Source organism: Nansenia antarctica, assembly GCF_963989245.1.
Source record: "Nansenia antarctica genome assembly, chromosome: 20".
Taxonomy (NCBI): domain Eukaryota; kingdom Metazoa; phylum Chordata; class Actinopteri; order Argentiniformes; family Microstomatidae; genus Nansenia; species Nansenia antarctica.
Window position 1 is genome coordinate 582,875 of NC_137693.1, and position 20,000 is coordinate 602,874.

The 20,000-nt window shown below is 48.3% G+C and overlaps 2 protein-coding genes and 1 long non-coding RNA gene across 3 annotated transcripts in view; 1 reads left to right on the forward strand and 2 right to left on the reverse strand.

The window, feature by feature from the left end:
• The window catches only part of ik (IK cytokine), a 17,504-nt gene extending 8,062 nt beyond the window's left edge, over positions 1–9,442 (reverse strand). The window contains exons 1-9 of the mRNA XM_080549708.1: positions 9,297–9,442; positions 8,359–8,425; positions 5,089–5,187; positions 4,691–4,750; positions 4,118–4,285; positions 3,134–3,248; positions 1,376–1,446; positions 1,177–1,223; positions 366–529 (exon numbers count right to left, since the gene is read on the reverse strand). Coding sequence (XP_080405834.1) covers positions 366–529; positions 1,177–1,223; positions 1,376–1,446; positions 3,134–3,248; positions 4,118–4,285; positions 4,691–4,750; positions 5,089–5,187; positions 8,359–8,425; positions 9,297–9,327 — 822 coding nt within the window. The 5' untranslated portion in view covers positions 9,328–9,442. The remainder of the gene's footprint in view (positions 1–365; positions 530–1,176; positions 1,224–1,375; positions 1,447–3,133; positions 3,249–4,117; positions 4,286–4,690; positions 4,751–5,088; positions 5,188–8,358; positions 8,426–9,296) is intronic.
• Positions 9,443–10,118: 676 nt separating this feature from the next.
• Positions 10,119–16,105, forward strand: LOC308174523 (NADH dehydrogenase [ubiquinone] 1 alpha subcomplex subunit 2-like). Its single transcript, XM_080549612.1, has 4 exons — positions 10,119–10,150; positions 13,976–14,057; positions 14,533–14,639; positions 15,921–16,105. The coding sequence occupies exons 1-4, from the start codon at positions 10,129–10,131 to the stop codon at positions 16,007–16,009; spliced, it is 300 nt and encodes a 99-aa protein (XP_080405738.1). The 5' UTR covers positions 10,119–10,128; the 3' UTR covers positions 16,010–16,105.
• Positions 16,106–18,091: 1,986 nt separating this feature from the next.
• LOC308174619 lies at positions 18,092–19,754 on the reverse strand. Its single transcript, XR_013937927.1, has 3 exons — positions 19,554–19,754; positions 19,284–19,390; positions 18,092–18,261 (listed from the first exon to the last, which is right to left on the reverse strand). It is a non-coding gene; the product is annotated as an uncharacterized lncRNA (long non-coding RNA).
• Between the last annotated feature and the right edge of the window lie 246 nt (positions 19,755–20,000).

The following is a 20,000-nucleotide window of genomic DNA, read 5'->3' on the forward strand; positions in this document are numbered from 1 at the left end:
GTGGGGATGTCTGTGTCCTAGCCTAGCATAGCCTAGCATAGCGTAGCGTACCTCCATGGTGGGGCAGTCGGCCTTGCTGCGTATCAGGGTGGTGGGGATGTCTGTGTCCTAGCCTAGCGTAGCGTACCTCCATGATGGGGCAGTCGGCCTTGCTGCGTATCAGGGTGGTGGGGATGTCTGTGTCCTAGCCTAGCGTAGCGTACCTCCATGGTGGGGCAGTCGGCCTTGCTGCGTATCAGGGTGGTGGGGATGTCTGTGTCCTAGCCTAGCCTAGCCTAGCGTACCTCCATGGTTGGGCAGTCGGCCTTGCTGCGTATCAGGGTGGTGGGGATGTCTGTGTCCTAGCCTAGCCTAGCCTAGCGTACCTCCATGGTGGGGCAGTCGGCCTTGCTGCGTATCAGGGTGGTGGGGATGTCTGTGTCGGCGTACTCGTCCTCCAGGTCGACCACGTAGGCCATGCGGCCCGGCAGGAACAGCTCGTTGCGCTCCGTCTGACGACCCTTGAACAGGATGCGGTAGCAGTTCCTTCCTGTGGAACGCACAGCAACAACAACAACAACAGGTACGTGGGTAGGTTAGTTAGTAGGTAGCTAGGTAAGTGTTTAGGTAGATAGGTAGGTGTTTAGGTAGGTAGGTAGGTGTTTAGGTAGGTAGGTAGTTAGGTGTTTAGGTAGGTAGGTAGGTGTTTAGGTAGGTAGGTAGGTAGTTAGGTGTTTAGGTAGGTAGGTAGGTAGTTAGGTACGTAGGTAGTTAGGTAGGTAGTTAGGTAGGTAGGTAGATAGGTAGGTAGTTAGTTAGGTAGGTAGGCATTTAGGTAGGTAGGTAGTTAGGTAGGTGTTTAGGTAGGTAGGTATGTATGTAGATAGGTATGTATGTAGGTAGATAGGTAGGTAGTTAGTTAGGTAGTTAGGTAGTTAGGTAGGTAGTTAGGTAGGTAGGTAGTTAGGTAGGTAGTTAGGTAGGTAGTTAGGTAGCTAGTTAGGTAGTTAGTTAGGTAGGTAGTTAGGTAGCTAGTTAGGTAGGTAGTTAGGTAGGTAGGTGGGTAGTTAGGTAGGTAGGTAGGTAGGTGTTTAGGTAGGTAGACGGGTAGGTAGGTAGTTAGGTAGGTGTTTAGGTAGTTAGGTAGGTAGTTAGGTAGGTAGTTAGGTAGGTAGGTAGGACTTCTCCACTACTCACCCAGGCGTGTCTTGAACTCGATCTTCTCCTCCGGCTCGACATCTTTCCTGCAGGGACACGACAACGTTATACACCTCTGGAGCCTCACCCAGCCTCACACTGGTCCCCTCACCCAGCCTCACACTGGCCACCTCACCAAGGACACTTTTCATGGTAAATGACAATTGAACACATTTCAGATTCTGAGAGATCCACGTACTTGACTTCTTTCTGTACTTTCTCGATCATGTCCTCCTCCTCCTTCTCCTTGCTGGTGATCTCAGCGCGCACCTGCAAGTACACACACACGACATAACAATGATCAGTATGACATAGCCTGTTATAACATGACATAACCTGTTATAACACGACATATAACCTGTTATAACACGACATACAACCTGTTATAACATGATACTTTTTTTTTTTTTTTTTTCTAGCACCAGGGGAGCCACCCCTCCTAAATTTCGTTGTTTGGTACCTGTACTATAGCAATGACAATAAAGACCATTCATTCATTCATATATAACCTGTTATAACACGACATAAACTGTTACAACACGACAACCTGTTATAACACGACATATAGCCTGTTATAACACGACATATAGCCTGTTATAACATGACATATAACCTGTTATAACACAACATAACCTGTTATAACACAACATATATGATAACCCCTTATAACATGACATAACGAGTGTACAAACTTTTGTGCGAATTAGAGGAAGTTTATTCGATTTAAGCCGTTTCCATAGAAACGTCTAATGCGATATCCTTCAAAATGGTTCATGGAAACACGACACATGTCTCCATCCTGCCACAGGGCATCAGTCTCCTAGCACAGTACAGGAGGCCTGGTTGTCCTCTGGGTGATGGTAGAGAAGGAGGTGGCCTAGATGGTATTTTTACTTTTCAGAGAAGGGGAACGGGGGGGCGGGGGGTAGTGTGCCAGTGAGACGTCCCAGGGGTTAGCAGCAAATCCTGGGCCTGGTTATTCCATTTTTAAAAAATCTGGGTCAGAATGATTCCGATTTCTGTTGTTGTTGCTATCCAGGATTACATCTGTCTGGCTGGTTTAGAGTCCTATAGGGGGAAACCAGCCTGATAGATCTGATCCTGGATCAGAGAGAAGATGGAGGATAAAAAGAGGGATCATTCTGATCCAGATAAATCGTTCTGAACTACAATACCTCCTCACAGACACACACGGAGAGTGTCTCCTGGACTAAAGTACCTCCTCCTCTCACACACACACACACACACACACACACACACACACACACACACACACACACATGGAGAGTGTCTCCTGGACTAAAGTACCTCCTCCTCTCACACACACACATGGAGAGTGTCTCCTGGACTAAAGTACCTCCTCCTCTCTCACACACACACACACACACACACACACACACACACACACACACACACACACACACACACACACATGGAGAGTGTCTCCTGGACTAAAGTACCCCCCCCTCCACACCCCCCCACACACACACACACGGAGAGCAGAGACCCTGGTGCGGGGTCACACCCCCCCCCCCCCCCCCACACACACACACACACACACACACACACACACACATGGAGAGTGTCTCCTGGACTAAAGTACCTCCTCCTCTCACACACACACACACACACACACACACACCACACACACACACACACACACACACACACACATGGAGAGTGTCTCCTGGACTAAAGTACCTCCTCTCACACACACACACACACACACACACATACATGGAGAGCAGAGACCCTGGTGCGGGGTACAGGTACACACACACACACACACACACACACACACACACACGCACACACAGAGAGAGCAGAGACCCTGGTGCGGGGTACACACACCCCCCCCCCCCCCCACACACACACACACACACACACACGGAGAGCAGAGACCCTGGTGCAGGGTACACACACACGGAGAGCAGAGACCCTGGTGCAGGCTACTGACCTTCTGCAGCAGAGCGAAGTCCAAGCCTTTCACCAAGTGAGTGTGCTCCATGTCTCCTCCCAAGAACTTAGACTCCTGGATCAGCTGACGCCTCTTCTCTGCCGCAGACTTATCCCTGTAAACAACAACAACAACAACAAGGCTGTAAATAAACAACAACAACAAGGCTGTAAATAAACAACAACAACAACAACAACAAGGCTGTAAATAAACAACAACAACAAGGCTGTAAATAAACAACAACAACAGCAACAAGGCTGTAAATAAACAACAACAACAACAAGGCTGTAAATAAACAAAAACAACAACAAGGCTGGTCTCTGACTGTAAATAAACAACAAGGCTTTAACAAATAAAAACAACAAAACTATGGGAGTGATGCTGTAATACTCAGCGTCAGTGTCTTTGAGACCCGGAAAAGTGCTGTATAAATACAATGAATTATTATTATTATTACTCACGCCTCCGCCGTGGGGCCCACAGCCCTGTAACTGACTATGGTAGTGATGATGTAATACAGCTCCACCGTGGGGCCTACTGCCCTGTAACTGACTATGGTAGTGATGATGAAATACAGCTCCACCGTGGGGCCTACTGACCTGTAACTGACTATGGTAGTGATGATGTAATACAGCTCCACCATGGGGCCCACAGCCCTGTAACTGACTAGGGTAGTGATGATGTAACACTCACGCCTCCGCCGTGGGCCCTACTCCTCTGTAACTGACTATGGTAGTGATGATGTAACACTCACGCCTCCGCCGTGGGCCCTACTGCCCTGTAACTGACTATGGTAGTGATGTAATACAGCTCCGCCATGGGCCCTACTCCTCTGTAACTGACTATGGTAGTGATGATGTAACACTCACGCCTCCGCCGTGGGGCCCACAGCCCTGTAACTGACTATGGTAGTGATGTAATACAGCTCCGCCATGGGCCCTACTCCTCTGTAACTGACTATGGTAGTGATGATGTAACACTCACGCCTCCGCCGTGGGGCCCACCGCCCTGTAGTTGGCGGTGGTGCTGATGAGCTCCGTCTCCTCGTAGTCCTTGTTGACGCCGTCGCGGCGCTCGCGGGCGCGGTCACGGTACTTCTCCGCCAGCTCCCGCTCCCTCTCGATCTCCTGCTGCCGCAGCTTGGCGTAGTAGCTGGGGGGGGGGGGAAGAGAGGGGGGTCAGAGGTCAACAGAAGAGAGAGACAGGAGAGACCCCCCCCCGCCTTGGCGGGGTCTAATATACCCGCCTCTTTACAATGGGAAGCTGCTACGTACACACAAAGACCACTAGTTGGCGTGTCTTGTAAATTAGCCTGCCTCCTTCACAGAAAAACTAGCAAAATAGCTTCATACTAGCTTATCCTGATGTGATTTAGAACATGTAAGGATACTGGGGTGGTAGAACACCACATATCTAGGACAAGTCATGAAAGGAGGGTCCTGAGATTTGATCGAGTGCATGGTACAGGTATAAAAAAAATTGGTTTGTTTTACTCACAGGGTCACCGTGACCCCACCGTGACCCCACCCACGGCTGTTCTAGAGCTAAAACACCCACCTCTTCTTCTTCCGTCTGCGGGCGGCAGGATCCTCGTCCTCGTTGTACTCCCGGGGCATGCTGGGAAACCAGAGAAGAAGAAGGATCAGGAAGTGTTGATTCACTAGACTGTCTGATGATCTTCTACTGTTCAACGTGGGGAACATTCCCAAACCATCTGACATTATATTATATTACATTACACACACACACACACACACGCACGCACACACACACACACACACACACGCACACACACACACACACACACGCACGCACACACACGTGCACACGCAAACACACACAGCAGTGTTTTAGTTATGATTGATGATTAATGTAGAGAAGTGTCAGATGTACAGTCTTTGATACAGTCAGTCAGTCTGTCCACCACCACCACCACCATCATCACCACCACTCACTCATGACTTCTGGATAGTTTGGATGAGGGCGGGGCAGAAGAGGGCGTGGCCCTAGGGGTCATCAACAGCTTCCTGAAGTCCTCATTGGTCAGCTTGGACCTGGTGACAACAAACAGGGTCAACCACTGGACACAGACAACACCATCATCATATCCCTCCATCATATCCCTCCATCATATCATCCCTCCAGCATATCCCTCCCATCATATCATCCCTCCATCATATCCCTCCATCATATCATCCCGCCATCATATCCCTCCATCATATCCCTCCATCATATCATCCCTCCATCATATCCCTCCATCATATCCCTCCATCATATCATCCCTCCATCATATCCCTCCATCATATCATCCCTCCATCATATCCCTCCATCATATCCCTCCATCATATCCCTCCATCATATCATCCCTCCATCATATCCCTCCATCATATCCCTCCATCATATCCCTCCATCCCATCATATCCCTCCATCATATCCCTCCATCATATCCCTCCATCATATCCCTCCATCCCATCATATCCCTCCATCATATCCCTCCATCATATCCCTCCATCTGATCAAATCCCAAATCCAGAGCTTCAACGGTAGAGAAGTTAACTTGACCTGAGTTCAGTGGTTATTATGAACTGATAATCGTGGTGAAGCATCAGTGTGTCTCAAACAGGCAGCAAACCCAGATTAGATTAGATTAGATTCAACTTTACAAGCACAATACAACGAAATGCAGTTTAGCATCTAACCAGAAGTGATATACGGGTACATGATATAAACAGAACAAGAATGGTAGTGATAGGTAACTATGGAATATACAATATGTGCAGAGGTGGTATTGTAACATCAGTATAGTTTAGAGGTACAGTTATGAGCTATATACAGTTATGGGCTATCTACAGTTATGAGCTATGTACAGTTATGGGCTATGTACAGTTATGAGATGTACAGTTATGGGTTATATCCAGTTATGGGCTATATACAGTTATGAGCTATATACAGTTATGAGTTATGTACAGTTATGGGCTATGTACAGTTATGAGCTATGTACAGTTATGGGCTATGTACAGTTATGAGCTATGTACAGTTATAAGCTATGTACAGTTATGAGCTATGTACAGTTATGGGCTATGTACAGTTATGAGCTATGTACAGTTATGAGCTATGTACAGTTATGGGCTATGTACAGTTATGGGCTAAGTACAGTTATGGGCTATGTACAGTTATGAGCTATGTACAGTTATGGGCTATGTACAGTTATGGGCTATGTACAGTTATGGGCTATGTACAGTTATGGGCTAAGTACAGTTATGGGCTATGTACAGTTATAAGCTATGTACAGTTATGGGCTATGTACAGTTATGGGCTATGTACAGTTATGAGCTATGTACAGTTATGGGCTATGTACACAGTGTTTCCTCCAGGAATTTTTACAATGGTGGCGGGTAGTGCTGACCGCGCGCGCGCAGCGCGCGCCCGCGATTTTTTCCACGCGCACGCGCGCTCAAAACAACGACGTAATTTCAGCCAAAACTGGAGGATGGCCCAAAAAAATAAAATGTTTTCCTGTACTTCTCCCGTGTGTCTCTTATTGTCTGTGTCTGCATGTTTTTCCAGCATGTAATTCCGTTGTCAATAAAAACAAAAACACTGATCTGACGTTTTTTTTCACAACGTTATTACTCGTCACTTTAAGCCCAGGAGGGAGTTAGCGATTAGCGATGTTTAGCTTAGCTTAGTTTAACAGAAGTATCTTCACTTTTAACATGACTTCCCGTGGTCGTAGAGGGCTGGTCGACGGCTTAAAATGACCGTGTAGACCTGTAGACCTTATCCAGCTATAGTCTTGTGTTTCTACCCCGGGCATAGCCGGTGTTATTCACGGACAAACACTCCTGTTAGAGTGGTTCTAGTACACTGGACATAGGTAACACATAGAGAGGCTTCTCCTCTCTCTCTCCATCCTACACTACACTACGCATCCTATACTACACTACACTACGCTAGCTCGCGGTGTTCGGGTGACAGCCAGGGCGCGTTCGTAAATACGCTCTGGAAATCTGATCAGCACTCACGGAATGCCTCTTGTCCAATCAAATGACTTGGTCCCTTTATGACGTTGAACCCAGTGTGCGCTCCGGGGCTCTCAGAGCGAATTTACGAACGCAGCCTCAAGTTCAATACTCGCGACACACACGGACTGGTCCAGTTTCAGCGCTTGTGGGTGTGTCTAGCGCTGTGAAGGTCTGAAAAGCGGCCTAAATTTTTATTTTTTTTGGGGTTGAGAAATCTGAATGGTGGCGGAGGAAATTCCACGATGAAATGCCACGATGAAATTCCACGGTCCGCCACGATGAAATGCATGTAGAGGAAACACTGGTACAGTTATGGGCTATGTACAGTTATGAGCTATGTACAGTTATGGGCTATGTACAGTTATGGGCTAAGTACAGTTATGGGCTATGTACAGTTATGGGCTATGTACAGTTATGAGCTATGTACAGTTATGGGCTATGTACAGTTATGGGCTATGTACAGTTATGAGCTATGTACAGTTATGAGCTATGTACAGTTATGAGCTATGTACAGTTATGGGCTAAGTACAGTTATGGGATAAGTACAGTTATGGGCTATGTACAGTTATGAGCTATATACAGTTATGAGCTATGTACAGTTATGGGCTATATACAGTTATGAGCTATATACAGTTATGGGCTATGTACAGTTATGAGCTATGTACAGTTATGGGCTATATACAGTTATAAGCTATATACAGTTATGAGCTATATACAGTTATGAGCTATATACAGTTATGAGCTATGTACAGTTATGGGCTATATACAGTTATGGGCTATGTGCAGTTATGAGCTATGTACAGTAAAGAGCTATGTACAGTTATGAGCTATGTACAGTTATGAGCTATGTACAGTTATGGGCTATGTACAGTTATGAGCTATGTACAGTTATGGGCTATGTACAGTTATGAGCTATGTACAGTTATGGGCTATGTACAGTTATGGGCTATATACAGTTATGGGCTATGTACAGTTATGGGCTATGTACAGTTATGAGCTATGTACAGTTATGGGCTATGTACAGTTATGAGTTATATACAGTTATGAGCTATGTACAGTTATGGGCTATGTACAGTTATGAGCTACACAGTTATGAGATGTACAGTTATGAGCTATGTACAGTTATGGGCTATGTACAGTGAGGTAGTTTAGGTACATGTGTGTATCTAATGTGCAGAAGTATGACAGTAGGAGACTCACTGCAGGGCTGAGCGGTGGTCCTCCACCTCGTGCCCGTCCGGAGCCAGCGGGTTGGAGTAGGCTTCGGCTGAGGAGGAGAGAGCGGAGGAGAACATCATCATACTGGTGATGTGGATCTAGGACACCACTGTCTGTCTGTCTGTCTGTGTCCTACTTTCACAGTGTCCAAGTCACCCAGGAGCATTTCTACTGCTGCTGAATAATGAATAAGTGACGCAGCTTAGTTACGACGTTCGCACCAATCACTGATGGGATGGTAGCGACCCAGTTTTACTAATAGGACCGTGAACCCAACAACTAATACATAGACATATCATCTGTCACAGTCTATTGTTTCCATAGCAACATTTAAGAACAGTTTAAATTGATGGGGGGTCCAGGTGGTCTCTGTGGACTTGCATGGAGTGAAATCTCCCAAGTACATTTCCATGTAGGTTATTGTGTCTGTTGTTGTGCCGTTATCCTATCCGTATGCCTGGTTAGACGTGTGTCATAACTACCTGTCTGAACTGTCTAGATGTATTAATTTATTTGTTTTTGTTGTTATGTGTCTGTCTGTGTGTGTGTGTGTGTGCGCGTGTGTGTGTGTGTGTGTGCGCGTGTGTGTGTGTGTGTGTGTCTCTGTGTGTGTGTATGTGTCTCTGTGTGTGTGTGTGCGTGTCTGTGTCTGTGTGTGTGTGTGTGTGTGTGTGTGTCTGTGTGTGTGTGTGTGTGTGTGTGTGTGTGTGTGTGTGTGTGTGTGTGTGTGTGTGTGTGTGGAGAGAGGGTTTGTTTAAACAAGCCAAGGGTGCATATTGTTCTCTTGCTCCTGTTCTTAAGTGTGTAACCCTTTGAAAACCACATACATATACTTTAAAAAACAAAAGAACAAAAGAACAGTTTAGTTTAACGCATGCTACAGAAGCTAGCTAGCTAGCTAACAAACAAACCAAACTTACTCTCTCGTTCTCCTCGTTCACGTTCAGGCATGTTGACCAGGTGGGTTTGACTCTCAACTAGGACTTAAACGTTTAAACACCAGCTGTTATGAGAAAGAAAGAGCAGTTATGAATGTTGATATTTATAATCGTAACTCTTCTCCCAGGAGCTGAACTCAGCCAAACCTTCTGTTTGGGGGAAACCGGAAGCGCCAGGGCGTCGAATCACTAGTCGAGTTGCTTTTGCTCGATGATCATCCTGGTTTACTCTCCAACTCCGCTGCTTTGGTCTTGATATGAAAGCGCCATCGCGATTGGATTAGAAGCGACGTCAATCTTACATTTAGAACGTCATTTTGGTTAAAATGGAACCCACGTCTCGTCGCGTGTGATTGGTTCAAGTGGGTGGTAGAGGCGGGCTCAGGAACACCCCCGTCGCACGAAGGGTTGCCAGATTGGGCGTGTTCCCGCTGAACGGGCTACTTCTGATCATCACGCTGGCCCGGAATAAAAAAAGCATTTGGGCGGTTTGGGCTGGATAAAATAGCATTTAGGCGGTGTGTCAACACGTCTGAAAGTGCCTGAAAGTTACAAAATGCGTGAAGGTTAAAACACACACCCCTAGTAGCTACATACAATGTGGAGTTTTTATTTTATTTTTATTTTACAAACATCATTGGAAACAGACTTACAGTTCAGGGGGAGGAGATGGGCATCGGCCTAATAGTAATTAGCGGTTTTCTGACAATAATATAGGTTTTTGGGCTGGTAGTTTTTGGTGGATTTAGCGGCTGTTATACTGTGGTTAGGCTGGATATTGTGAATCCCATCTGGCAACCCCGAGGAAACAGCAATGGCCGCCGCCGCAGTGAGAGGTAAGTCAGTACATGTTATTTATAAAGCACCTTTCATATAAGTACATGTTATTTATAAAGCACCTTTCATATAAGTACATGTTATTTATAAAGCACCTTTCATATAAGTACATGTTATTTATAAAGCACCTTTCGAAACAAAGTTACAAAGTGCTGTACAGTGGACATCACATAAAAACAATCAGGTAAAAACAAGTTAACACAAGGCACATAAGGGCATAAGAGCAATAACACAACAAGAGATCAAACAAAACAATGTCCTGTAGAAGTGGCTCAGGTGAAAATGTCATGGAATAAAAACAGGTGTGGAAACAGAACAGGTGTGTTTTTAACAAGTTCTGAAAACAATTAACGGATTGAGCATTCTTTATCGACACTGGGAGGGCGTTCCACAGTGTGGGAGCCACTACTACAAAAGCTCGGTCACCCCTGGTTCTGAGGTTGGTCGAGGGTAGGTCACCCCTGGTTCTGAGGTTGGTCGGGGGTAGGTCACCCCTGGTTCTGAGGTTGGTCGGGGGTAGGTCACCCCTGGTTCTGAGGTTAGTCGGGGGTAGGTCACCCCTGGTTCTGAGGTTGGTCGGGGGTAGGTCACCCCTGGTTCTGAGGTTGGTCGGGGGTAGGTCACCCCTGGTTCTGAGGTTGGTCGGGGGTAGGTCACCCCTGGTTCTGAGGTTGGTCGGGGGTAGGTCACCCCTGGTTCTGAGGTTGGTCGGGGGTAGGTCACCCCTGGTTCTGAGGTTGGTCGGGGGTAGGTCACCCCTGGTTCTGAGGTCGGTCGGGGGTAGGTCACCCCTGGTTCTGAGGTCGGTCGGGGGTAGGTCACCCTTGGTTCTGAGGTTGGTCGGGGGTAGGTCACCCCTGGTTCTGAGGTTGGTCGGGGGTAGGTCACCCCTGGTTCTGAGGTCGGTCGGGGGTAGGTCACCCCTGGTTCTGAGGTTGGTCGGGGGTAGGTCACCCCTGGTTCTGAGGTCGGTCGGGGGTAGGTCACCCCTGGTTCTGAGGTTGGTCGGGGGTAGGTCACCCCTGGTTCTGAGGTTGGTCGGGGGTAGGTCACCCCTGGTTCTGAGGTTGGTCGGGGGTAGGTCACCCCTGGTTCTGAGGTTGGTCGGGGGTAGGTCACCCCTGGTTGAGGTTGGTCGGGGGTAGGTCACCCCTGGTTCTGAGGTTGGTCGGGGGTAGGTCACCCTTGGTTCTGAGGTCGGTCGGGGGTAGGTCACCCCTGGTTCTGAGGTTGGTCGGGGGTAGGTCACCCCTGGTTCTGAGGTCGGTCGGGGGTAGGTCACCCCTGGTTCTGAGGTTGGTCGGTAGGGATGCTCCGATTTATCGGCCACCGATTTAAATCGGCCGATTTCACTCCAAATGACTCGATCGGTGATCGGCAAAAATGGCCGATCGCAAAAACCGATTTTTTTTTTTTTTTTTTTTTTTTTTTTTTTTTTTTCCTGGGGAAGACAGATAACTGAACAGAAAACATAGGAGGACGTAACAGTATGTAAACCATGAAGGCCACGTTTATGATGTCTTTTATACAGCCATATCCACTGACTTGGGCTTCAGGCCCTAACTGGGTGATAGGCCAGACTTTTACTATGCCATAAAAATGGGTCTGCGTTTGCTTGGTGCCTAATGGATCAAAACTTTTGTCTAAAAAGCAAAAAATATGTAGGCTATCCAGTCAGTAGGCCTACAGTTATGTATTCAAAAAAAGAATCGGTATCGGTATCGGTTGATCTTGAGGAAAAAAATCGGTGATCGGTATCGGCCCCAAAAATCCAGATCGGAGCATCCCTATTGGTCGGGGGTAGGTCACCCCTGGTTCTGAGGTTGGTCGGGGGTAGGTCACCCCTGGTTCTGAGGTTAGTCGGGGGTAGGTCGCCCCTGGTTCTGAGGTTAGTCGGGGGTAGGTCACCCCTGGTTCTGAGGTTGGTCGGGGTAGGTCACCCCTGGTTCTGAGGTTAGTCGGGGGTAGGTCGCCCCTGGTTCTGAGGTTAGTCGGGGGTAGGTCACCCCTGGTTCTGAGGTTGGTCGGGGGTAGGTCACCCCTGGTTCTGAGGTTGGTCGAGGGGTAGGTCACCCCTGGTTCTGAGGTTGGTCGGGGGTAGGTCACCCCTGGTTCTGAGGTCGGTCGGGGGTAGGTCACCCCTGGTTCTGAGGTCGGTCGGGGGTAGGTCACCCCTGGTTCTGAGGTTGGTCGGGGGTAGGTCACCCCTGGTTCTGAGGTTAGTCGGGGGTAGGTCGCCCCTGGTTCTGAGGTTAGTCGGGGGTAGGTCACCCCTGGTTCTGAGGTTGGTCGGGGTAGGTCACCCCTGGTTCTGAGGTTAGTCGGGGGTAGGTCGCCCCTGGTTCTGAGGTTAGTCGGGGGTAGGTCACCCCTGGTTCTGAGGTTGGTCGGGGGTAGGTCACCCCTGGTTCTGAGGTTGGTCGAGGGGTAGGTCACCCCTGGTTCTGAGGTTGGTCGGGGGTAGGTCACCCCTGGTTCTGAGGTCGGTCGGGGGTAGGTCACCCCTGGTTCTGAGGTCGGTCGGGGGTAGGTCACCCCTGGTTCTGAGGTCGGTCGGGGGTAGGTCACCCTTGGTTCTGAGGTTGGTCGGGGGTAGGTCACCCCTGGTTCTGAGGTTGGTCGGGGGTAGGTCACCCCTGGTTCTGAGGTCGGTCGGGGGTAGGTCACCCCTGGTTCTGAGGTTGGTCGAGGTCACCCCTGGTTCTGAGGTTAGTCGAGGGTAGGTCACCCTTGGTTCTGAGGTTGGTCGGGGGTAGGTCACCCCTGGTTCTGAGGTTGGTCGGGGGTAGGTCACCCCTGGTTCTGAGGTTGGTCGGGGGTAGGTCACCCCTGGTTCTGAGGTTGGTCGGGGGTAGGTCACCCTTGGTTCTGAGGTTGGTCGGGGGTAGGTCACCCTTGGTTCTGAGGTTGGTCGGGGGTATGACCAGAAGGCCCTTGTCCGAGGACCTGAGAGATCTCACATTGGACCTGAGAGATCTCACATTGGACCTGAGAGATCTCACATTGGGCTTTGCCTGTAATAATTCCGAGATATAGAGAGGGGCCAGCCCGTGTAATGCCTTATAAGTTATTTTGATTTTAAAATCAATTCTGGATTTAACGGGTAGCCAGTGAAGAGCGGCCAAAACCGGGGTTATATGAGCTCTGCGATGTGTGTTAGTGAGAATTCTGGCAGCTGTGTGTTGTACTAATTGTAGTCGGTTAATAGAAGAGCGGCTGAGGATAGAGTAGAGTCCGTTACAGTAGTCTAGACGTGAGGATAGAGTAGAGTCCGTTACAGTAGTCTACTCTAGACGTGAGGATAGAGTAGAGTCTGTTACAGTAGTCTAGAGACGTGAGGAGAGAGTAGAGTCCGTTACAGTAGTCTAGACGTGAGGATAGAGTAGAGTCCGTTACAGTAGTCTACTCTAGACGTGAGGATAGAGTAGAGTCTGTTACAGTAGTCTAGAGACGTGAGGATAGAGTAGAGTCCGTTACAGTAGTCTAGACGTGAGGATAGAGTAGAGTCCGTTACAGTAGTCTAGACGTGAGGATAGAGTAGAGTCCGTTACAGTAGTCTAGACGTGAGGATAGAGTAGAGTCCGTTACAGTAGTCTAGACGTGAGGATAGAGTAGAGTCCGTTGCAGTAGTCTAGACGTGAGGATAGAGTAGAGTCCATTACAGTAGTCTAGACGTGAGGATAGAGTAGAGTCTGTTACAGTAGTCTAGACGTGAGGATAGAGTAGAGTCCGTTACAGTAGTCTAGACGTGAGGATAGAGTAGAGTCCGTTACAGTAGTCTAGACGTGAGGAGATAAATGCATGCATGATTTTTATTTTTTTAGGTGTGGGCTCTAACCTGGCCAGAAACCTTCGGGAGATCCGCCTGCATTTATGCCAGACGTCACCTGCGAGCCAGGGAGCCAGGTAACAATATGATTATTCACTGTTTCATTCCGTAGAAATGTGAAAGTTGACCTTGCTTATGGCATAATCACACAGCTGTCATTCGTTAGCTCGCCCTGTTAGCCACATTGATAGCTAGCTGTGATAGTCTCTCTCTCTCTGTCTCTCTCTCTCTGTCTCTCTGTCTCTCTCTCTCTCTGTCTCTCTCTGTCTCTTTCTGCCCCCCTCTCTCTCCCTGTCTCCTCTCTCTCTGTCTCTCTCTGTCTGTCTCTCTCTCTCTCTCTCTCTCTGTCTCTCTCTCACTCTCTGTCTCTCTCTCTCTGCCTCTCTCTGCCTCCTCTGTCTCTCTCTCTGTCTCTCTCTCTGTCTAACAGCGGTGCAGGATGTACACAAACACACACACACACACATCACGTTTAGCGTCTTCATAACCTCAGCCGCTGATGTCCACTCGTATGAGTCAGCTGCTGTAATCCCGCGTTGTTCTGTGTTGCAGGGACTTCGTGGAGCAGCACTACGTGGCTCTGAAGCAGGCGAACCCCGACTTCCCCATCCTGATCAGAGAGTGCTCCGGGGTGCAGCCCAAACTCTGGGCCAGACGTGGTGAGAGAGCATGACATCTCACATATCTAAACATTCACTATCTACACCTCCACTCTCTCTCTCTCTCTCTCTCTCTACACCTCCACGCTCTCTCTCTCTCTCTACACCTCAACTTTCTCTCTCTCTCTACACCTCAACTCTCTCTCTCTCTACACCTCAACTCTCTCTCTCTCTCTCTCTCTACACCTCCACGCTCTCTCTCTCTCTACACCTCCACTCTCTCTCTCTCTCTCTCTACACCTCCACTCTCTCTCTCTCTCTCTCTACACCTCCACTCTCTCTCTCTCTCTCTCTACACCTCAACTCTCTCTCTCTCTCTACACCTCAACTCTCTCTCTCTCTCTACACCTCCACTCTCTCTCTCTCTCTCTCTCTCTACACCTCAACTCTCTCTCTACACCTCAACTCTCTCTCTCTCTACACCTCAACTCTCTCTCTCTCTCTCTACACCTCAACTCTCTCTCTCTCTCTACACCTCAACTCTCTCTCTCTCTCTACACCTCAACTCTCTCTCTCTCTCTACACCTCAACTCTCTCTCTCTCTACACCTCAACTCTCTCTCTCTCTCTCTACACCTCAACTCTCTCTCTCTCTCTACACTTCAACTCTCTCTCTCTCTCTCTACACCTCAACTCTCTCTCTCTCTCTCTCTCTACACTTCAACTCTCTCTCTCTCTCTCTACACCTCCACTCTCTCTCTCTCTCTACACCTCAACTCCCTCTCTCTACACCTCCACTCTCTCTCTCTCTCTACCTCCACTCTCTCTCTCTCTCTCTCTCTACACCTCAACTCTCTCTCTACCTCCACTCTCTCTCTCTCTCTACACCTCAACTCTCTCTCTCTCTCTACACCTCCACTCTCTCTCTCTCTACACCTCCACTCTCTCTCTCTCTCTCTACACCTCCACTCTCTCTCTCTCTCTCTCTCTCTCTCTCTACACCTCAACTCTCTTTCTATGTTTGCCTCTCTCTCCCCTTCACCTCTCCATCTGTTTTATACCTAGTCTCTCCTGTGCAGTCTGTCCTGAGTCGAACACTCACTGGAGAACGGGTTCATAAACATTTAATGGGACGCGGACTCCTATCGCTGTTGTGTCTATGTTGACACTATACCAGAGATGTGTTGTGTGTGAGTGGGCACTTCAGTCTACCTTCAGTAGGCTGGGTCCAACTCCAGTTGTGAAAGACCATTTTCTCACTTTTAATACATATCATACTTAGATTTAAAGTTCTATCTTGAGTCTTTAAATCCACAACAATGTGTTTCTGCCGGACCCCCAGAGTTCGGCAAGGAGAGCAGCGTTGCCCTGGACAACATGACGGTGGACCAGGTGGCCGGCGTGCTGGAGAGCGTGGTGAAGTCACCTTGAGGGACAGGCTCACCTGGGACACCATGACGGAGTGTCTGTTGTAAATGACCTGTGTATTACATAATCTATTGCTGTTCTAATAAAACTTATTAAATACCTGTTAGCCATGTTTTGTTATATTTTCATCGTGTTGAACTGTGTGTGTGTGTTGTACCATTCTGGTATTTTGGTTGCATCCTCAGACACGGGTTCTTAATAATCAATAGCTCCCAAGTTAGCTTTGTTTTAAATTCAATAGTCCATCTTTTTTCTTCCCAGCTACGATACAGATATGATCACTTAAGAGCTTTTATTACTACTAACCTCCTTTTACTTTACTGACGGTTCCCAACTGTCTCAACCAATCACCATAGAGAGCATCAAAACAATTGCTCTTCTCGGTTTAACATGACATGTGAAACATGGTCATTTGTAATATATTACGGAGGTCTGTGTTCTGAATCCCGTGCAAATCGGCCATGTCTGTAAAAATCCCACCGCAAATCACCTACCATCATCCGCTGAACTCAGAGGTCCTGTGATAATACTTATCCCAGAGCTATGACATCATATCCGGGGGAATGTCAGTCAATTTGAGTAAAACAGACGTTGCGTATCCCGTGCGAATGCGTCACATGAAACACAGACGGGGTCGTCTCTAAATCACATGAGGTCCCCAGATAATGAATGATGATACTAATTCAGATAATACTAACTCAGATAATACTAATTCAGATAATACTAATTCCGTCCGAGTAGGGCTTAAGGTTCTGCATAGCTACAAGGAGGAGATTCACCCTACCATAACACACATCCACATCCAGTTCCCACGCCCTCCACCAGACAGACAGACATCCACATCCACAGTTCCCACACCCTCCACCAGACAGACACACATCCACATCCAGTTACCACACCAGACAGACAGACGCCCCAGATCAGGAGATGAAATGTTTTTTCTTTAATGGAAGAAGACGATCATGAACAATAATAAATGACAAACGATAAAAGGTAAACGTTCACAGTACTTTCAGGAGAATGTGTGACAGAAATACTGGTTTTGTAAACATGAAACTCAGCGAATAACCCTGAAAAGTCCTAGTCAGATAAGTCTGGAGTCCCCTTCAGTCTCCCGTCAGTATAACTGGTTCCCGAGGCTCAGAGAGAGGAGGTGTGAGGTGCATAGGTAGGTAGGAGTAATATCTGGGGACATGGAGTGACGTTTGTGACCAGTATACCCTGTAAGTCTTACGTACCCCCTTTTCAAGGGGGAAGGCTGGTGGAGGTAGAAATCGGAGGAAGGGCTCGTTGTGAAGCAGGGAAATGAATGTGGAACGCCGTCAAGTTTGGTTTGACACCGTCCATGTGCTACACTGAGCCTGTCCAATTTCTCCTTCCGCCAGCCTACACGGATCCCTTTCCAACAGAAAATAAAGTTCACAGCTTTGAAGAAACCAACAAGAAAACCTACGAAAAAAAGAAAAAAAAACAACATGCAAGAGTACTAAAGCTACAGTCGGCTAAGCCAGGTGTCTCTGATCACAGCCGGGAAGACAACAGAATCATTTCACCTTCATGAAGGAGATCTGAAACCTTTCTACATGCCTGGTTTAGCAAGGTCACAACATCACATTAACACGGTTAAAAAAAAAAAAGTAGTAAAACCACGTAACAAAACACAGAAACAAGATCACAGGTCACAGGTCACCATCGGTAGAAGACCTAACGTGAGGTTCCTCTCTGTTCTGGAGGAACCTTCAGGCACCAGGGAGGGTGAGGTGGACCAGGTGAGATGGTCCAGATGAGATGGTTCAGGTGAGAAGGTCCAGGTGAGGTGGTCCAGGTGAGAAGGTCTAGGTGAGAAGGTCCAGGTGAGAAGGTCCAGGTGAGAAGGTCCAGGTGAGATGGACCAGGTGAGATGGTCCAGGTGAGATGGTCCAGGTGAGAAGGTCCAGGTGAGAAGGTCCAGGTGAGATGGTCCAGGTGAGATGGTCCAGGTGAGAAGGTCCAGGTGAGAAGGTCCAGGTGAGATGGACCAGGTGAGAAGGTCTAGGTGAGAAGGTCCAGGTGAGAAGGTCCAGGTGAGAAGGTCCAGGTGAGATGGTCCAGGTGAGAAGGTCCAGGTGAGAAGGTCCAGGTGAGAAGGTCCAGGTGAGAAGGTCCAGGTGAGATGATCCAGGTGAGATGTTCCAGGTGAGATGATCCACAGATCATTTAGCTGTCAGCCTCTTCCCTGGTGAAGACCTTCATTTCTTCTTTGGAGTCTTCTTTTTCTGGAAGATGTAAACATTAGTTTAGTCTTAACCTAGCACAACCTCTGTTCACCAGAGAGAGGTAGAGGCCTCCACGTGAAGTCAGGCTTTATTTAAAAGTGCATTTTCCACCTGCGACACTATTCCAATTGTGTATGTGAAGAAGGAAGAATGTTTTTATTTGCCATACAATCGATTGTTGGAATTCAGATTTTTTTTCCGCTCTAGGCAGAGTCAGATATAGTCGGCGCCCCTGGAGCAATTAGGGGTTAAGTCAAGTGCCTTGCTCAAGGACACACGCAGCTCCCTCCTGAGGTGGGAATCGAACCAGCGACCTTCCGATTGCTAGCCAGCCGGCCTCTCTAACCTCTAGACCAGCGGTTCCCAACCTTTTAGGACTCACGGCCCACTTTACAGATCTCCCCAGTATTCGCGGCCCACTCAGCAGCGCGCGACGCGCATGAAACGCGCACGAGCGCTCAAAACAACGACGTAATTTTACCAAAAACTAGAGGGAGCGTGGCAAAAATGTTAAAAATAAATAGCGGTTAAATCATTAAAGCCGAGCGGCGATGTTTTATATAGCAGGTGATCAAATACCAAGATCGTAAATGTTGTATGTGTTCAATATTTACGACCAAACATCCTTATGTGTGTGGGCAACTCCCGACTCTCGACTAGGGTTGCCAGATGGGCTCTGGTTTTTTTGGTGGAATTAGAGGTTTTAGACTGTGGTTAGGGTGAAAAATGTCGATCCCATCTGGCAACCCTGTTCGTGAGTCCGGGATGGAATGTAGCCAATCAAGAAGCGAGCTGACTTCTTCTTTTCGGATGGAAATATCGGCGCACACCACACACAATACGATCAAGGCTGTTCAATCCAAGATTTTTTATCTTTTTAAAATTAAAACGTTTTTGTAACAAAAAACCATCAATATTTGTTTTTTTTTGCCCATGATTTGGCGGCCCACTTGCAGTACTCTCGGCCCATAGGTTGGGAACCGCTGCTCTAGACTACTATGTTGCCCCCCCCCCCCTCTTACCTTTTTCCCTGGGGGGTCCTCCTCCACTGCTGCAGCGTGAGGCACAGCGGACGCCTTGTTGACCGCTGTCTTTTTCACTGTCTTCTTCTCCTTCGGTTTGTTTTTCTCTGTAAAAGTCAAAACCCCAACGGTCAGACAGACAGCTGAGCAGACAGACAGCTGAGCACCCTGCTTGTTAAGGCCAGGTCAGACAGACAGTTAAGGTGCAGTAAGTCGACATCGGCGTTCACACACATCTGAACATCTAAACCTTTGTACTGTGTTACTCACTCTTCTTCTTCTCTGGTTCCTCTGGCGCGGCAACAGCTTCCACCACGACAGGTTCGGTTTCCACGGCGACCTCAGCCTCTGCCTCTACCGCCTTCTTCTTTTTCTTCTTCTTCTTCTTCTCGCTGGCCGGTGGAGAGGCTACCACCTCTTCTTCTTCTTCTTCTGTCACATCCGGCTGCTCTTTTGCAGAGTTCTTCTTCTTCTTCGTCTTCTTCTTCTTCTTCGTTGGTGTCTCGGCTTCCTCCTGGGGGGCGGGGGGGAGGGGTCTCTTGGAGCGGGTCTTCTTGGCCACGGGGGTCACCACCTCCGGGGTCACGGCTGCTGCTGCTGGGGTCACCACCTCCGCGGGGGGCGTGGCCTGTTTGGCTGCTTTCTTCTTCTTCTTCTTCTCTTTCGGGGTGACCGGCGCCGCCTCCTCCTCCTCCTCCTCGGGGTCTGGCCTCTCCT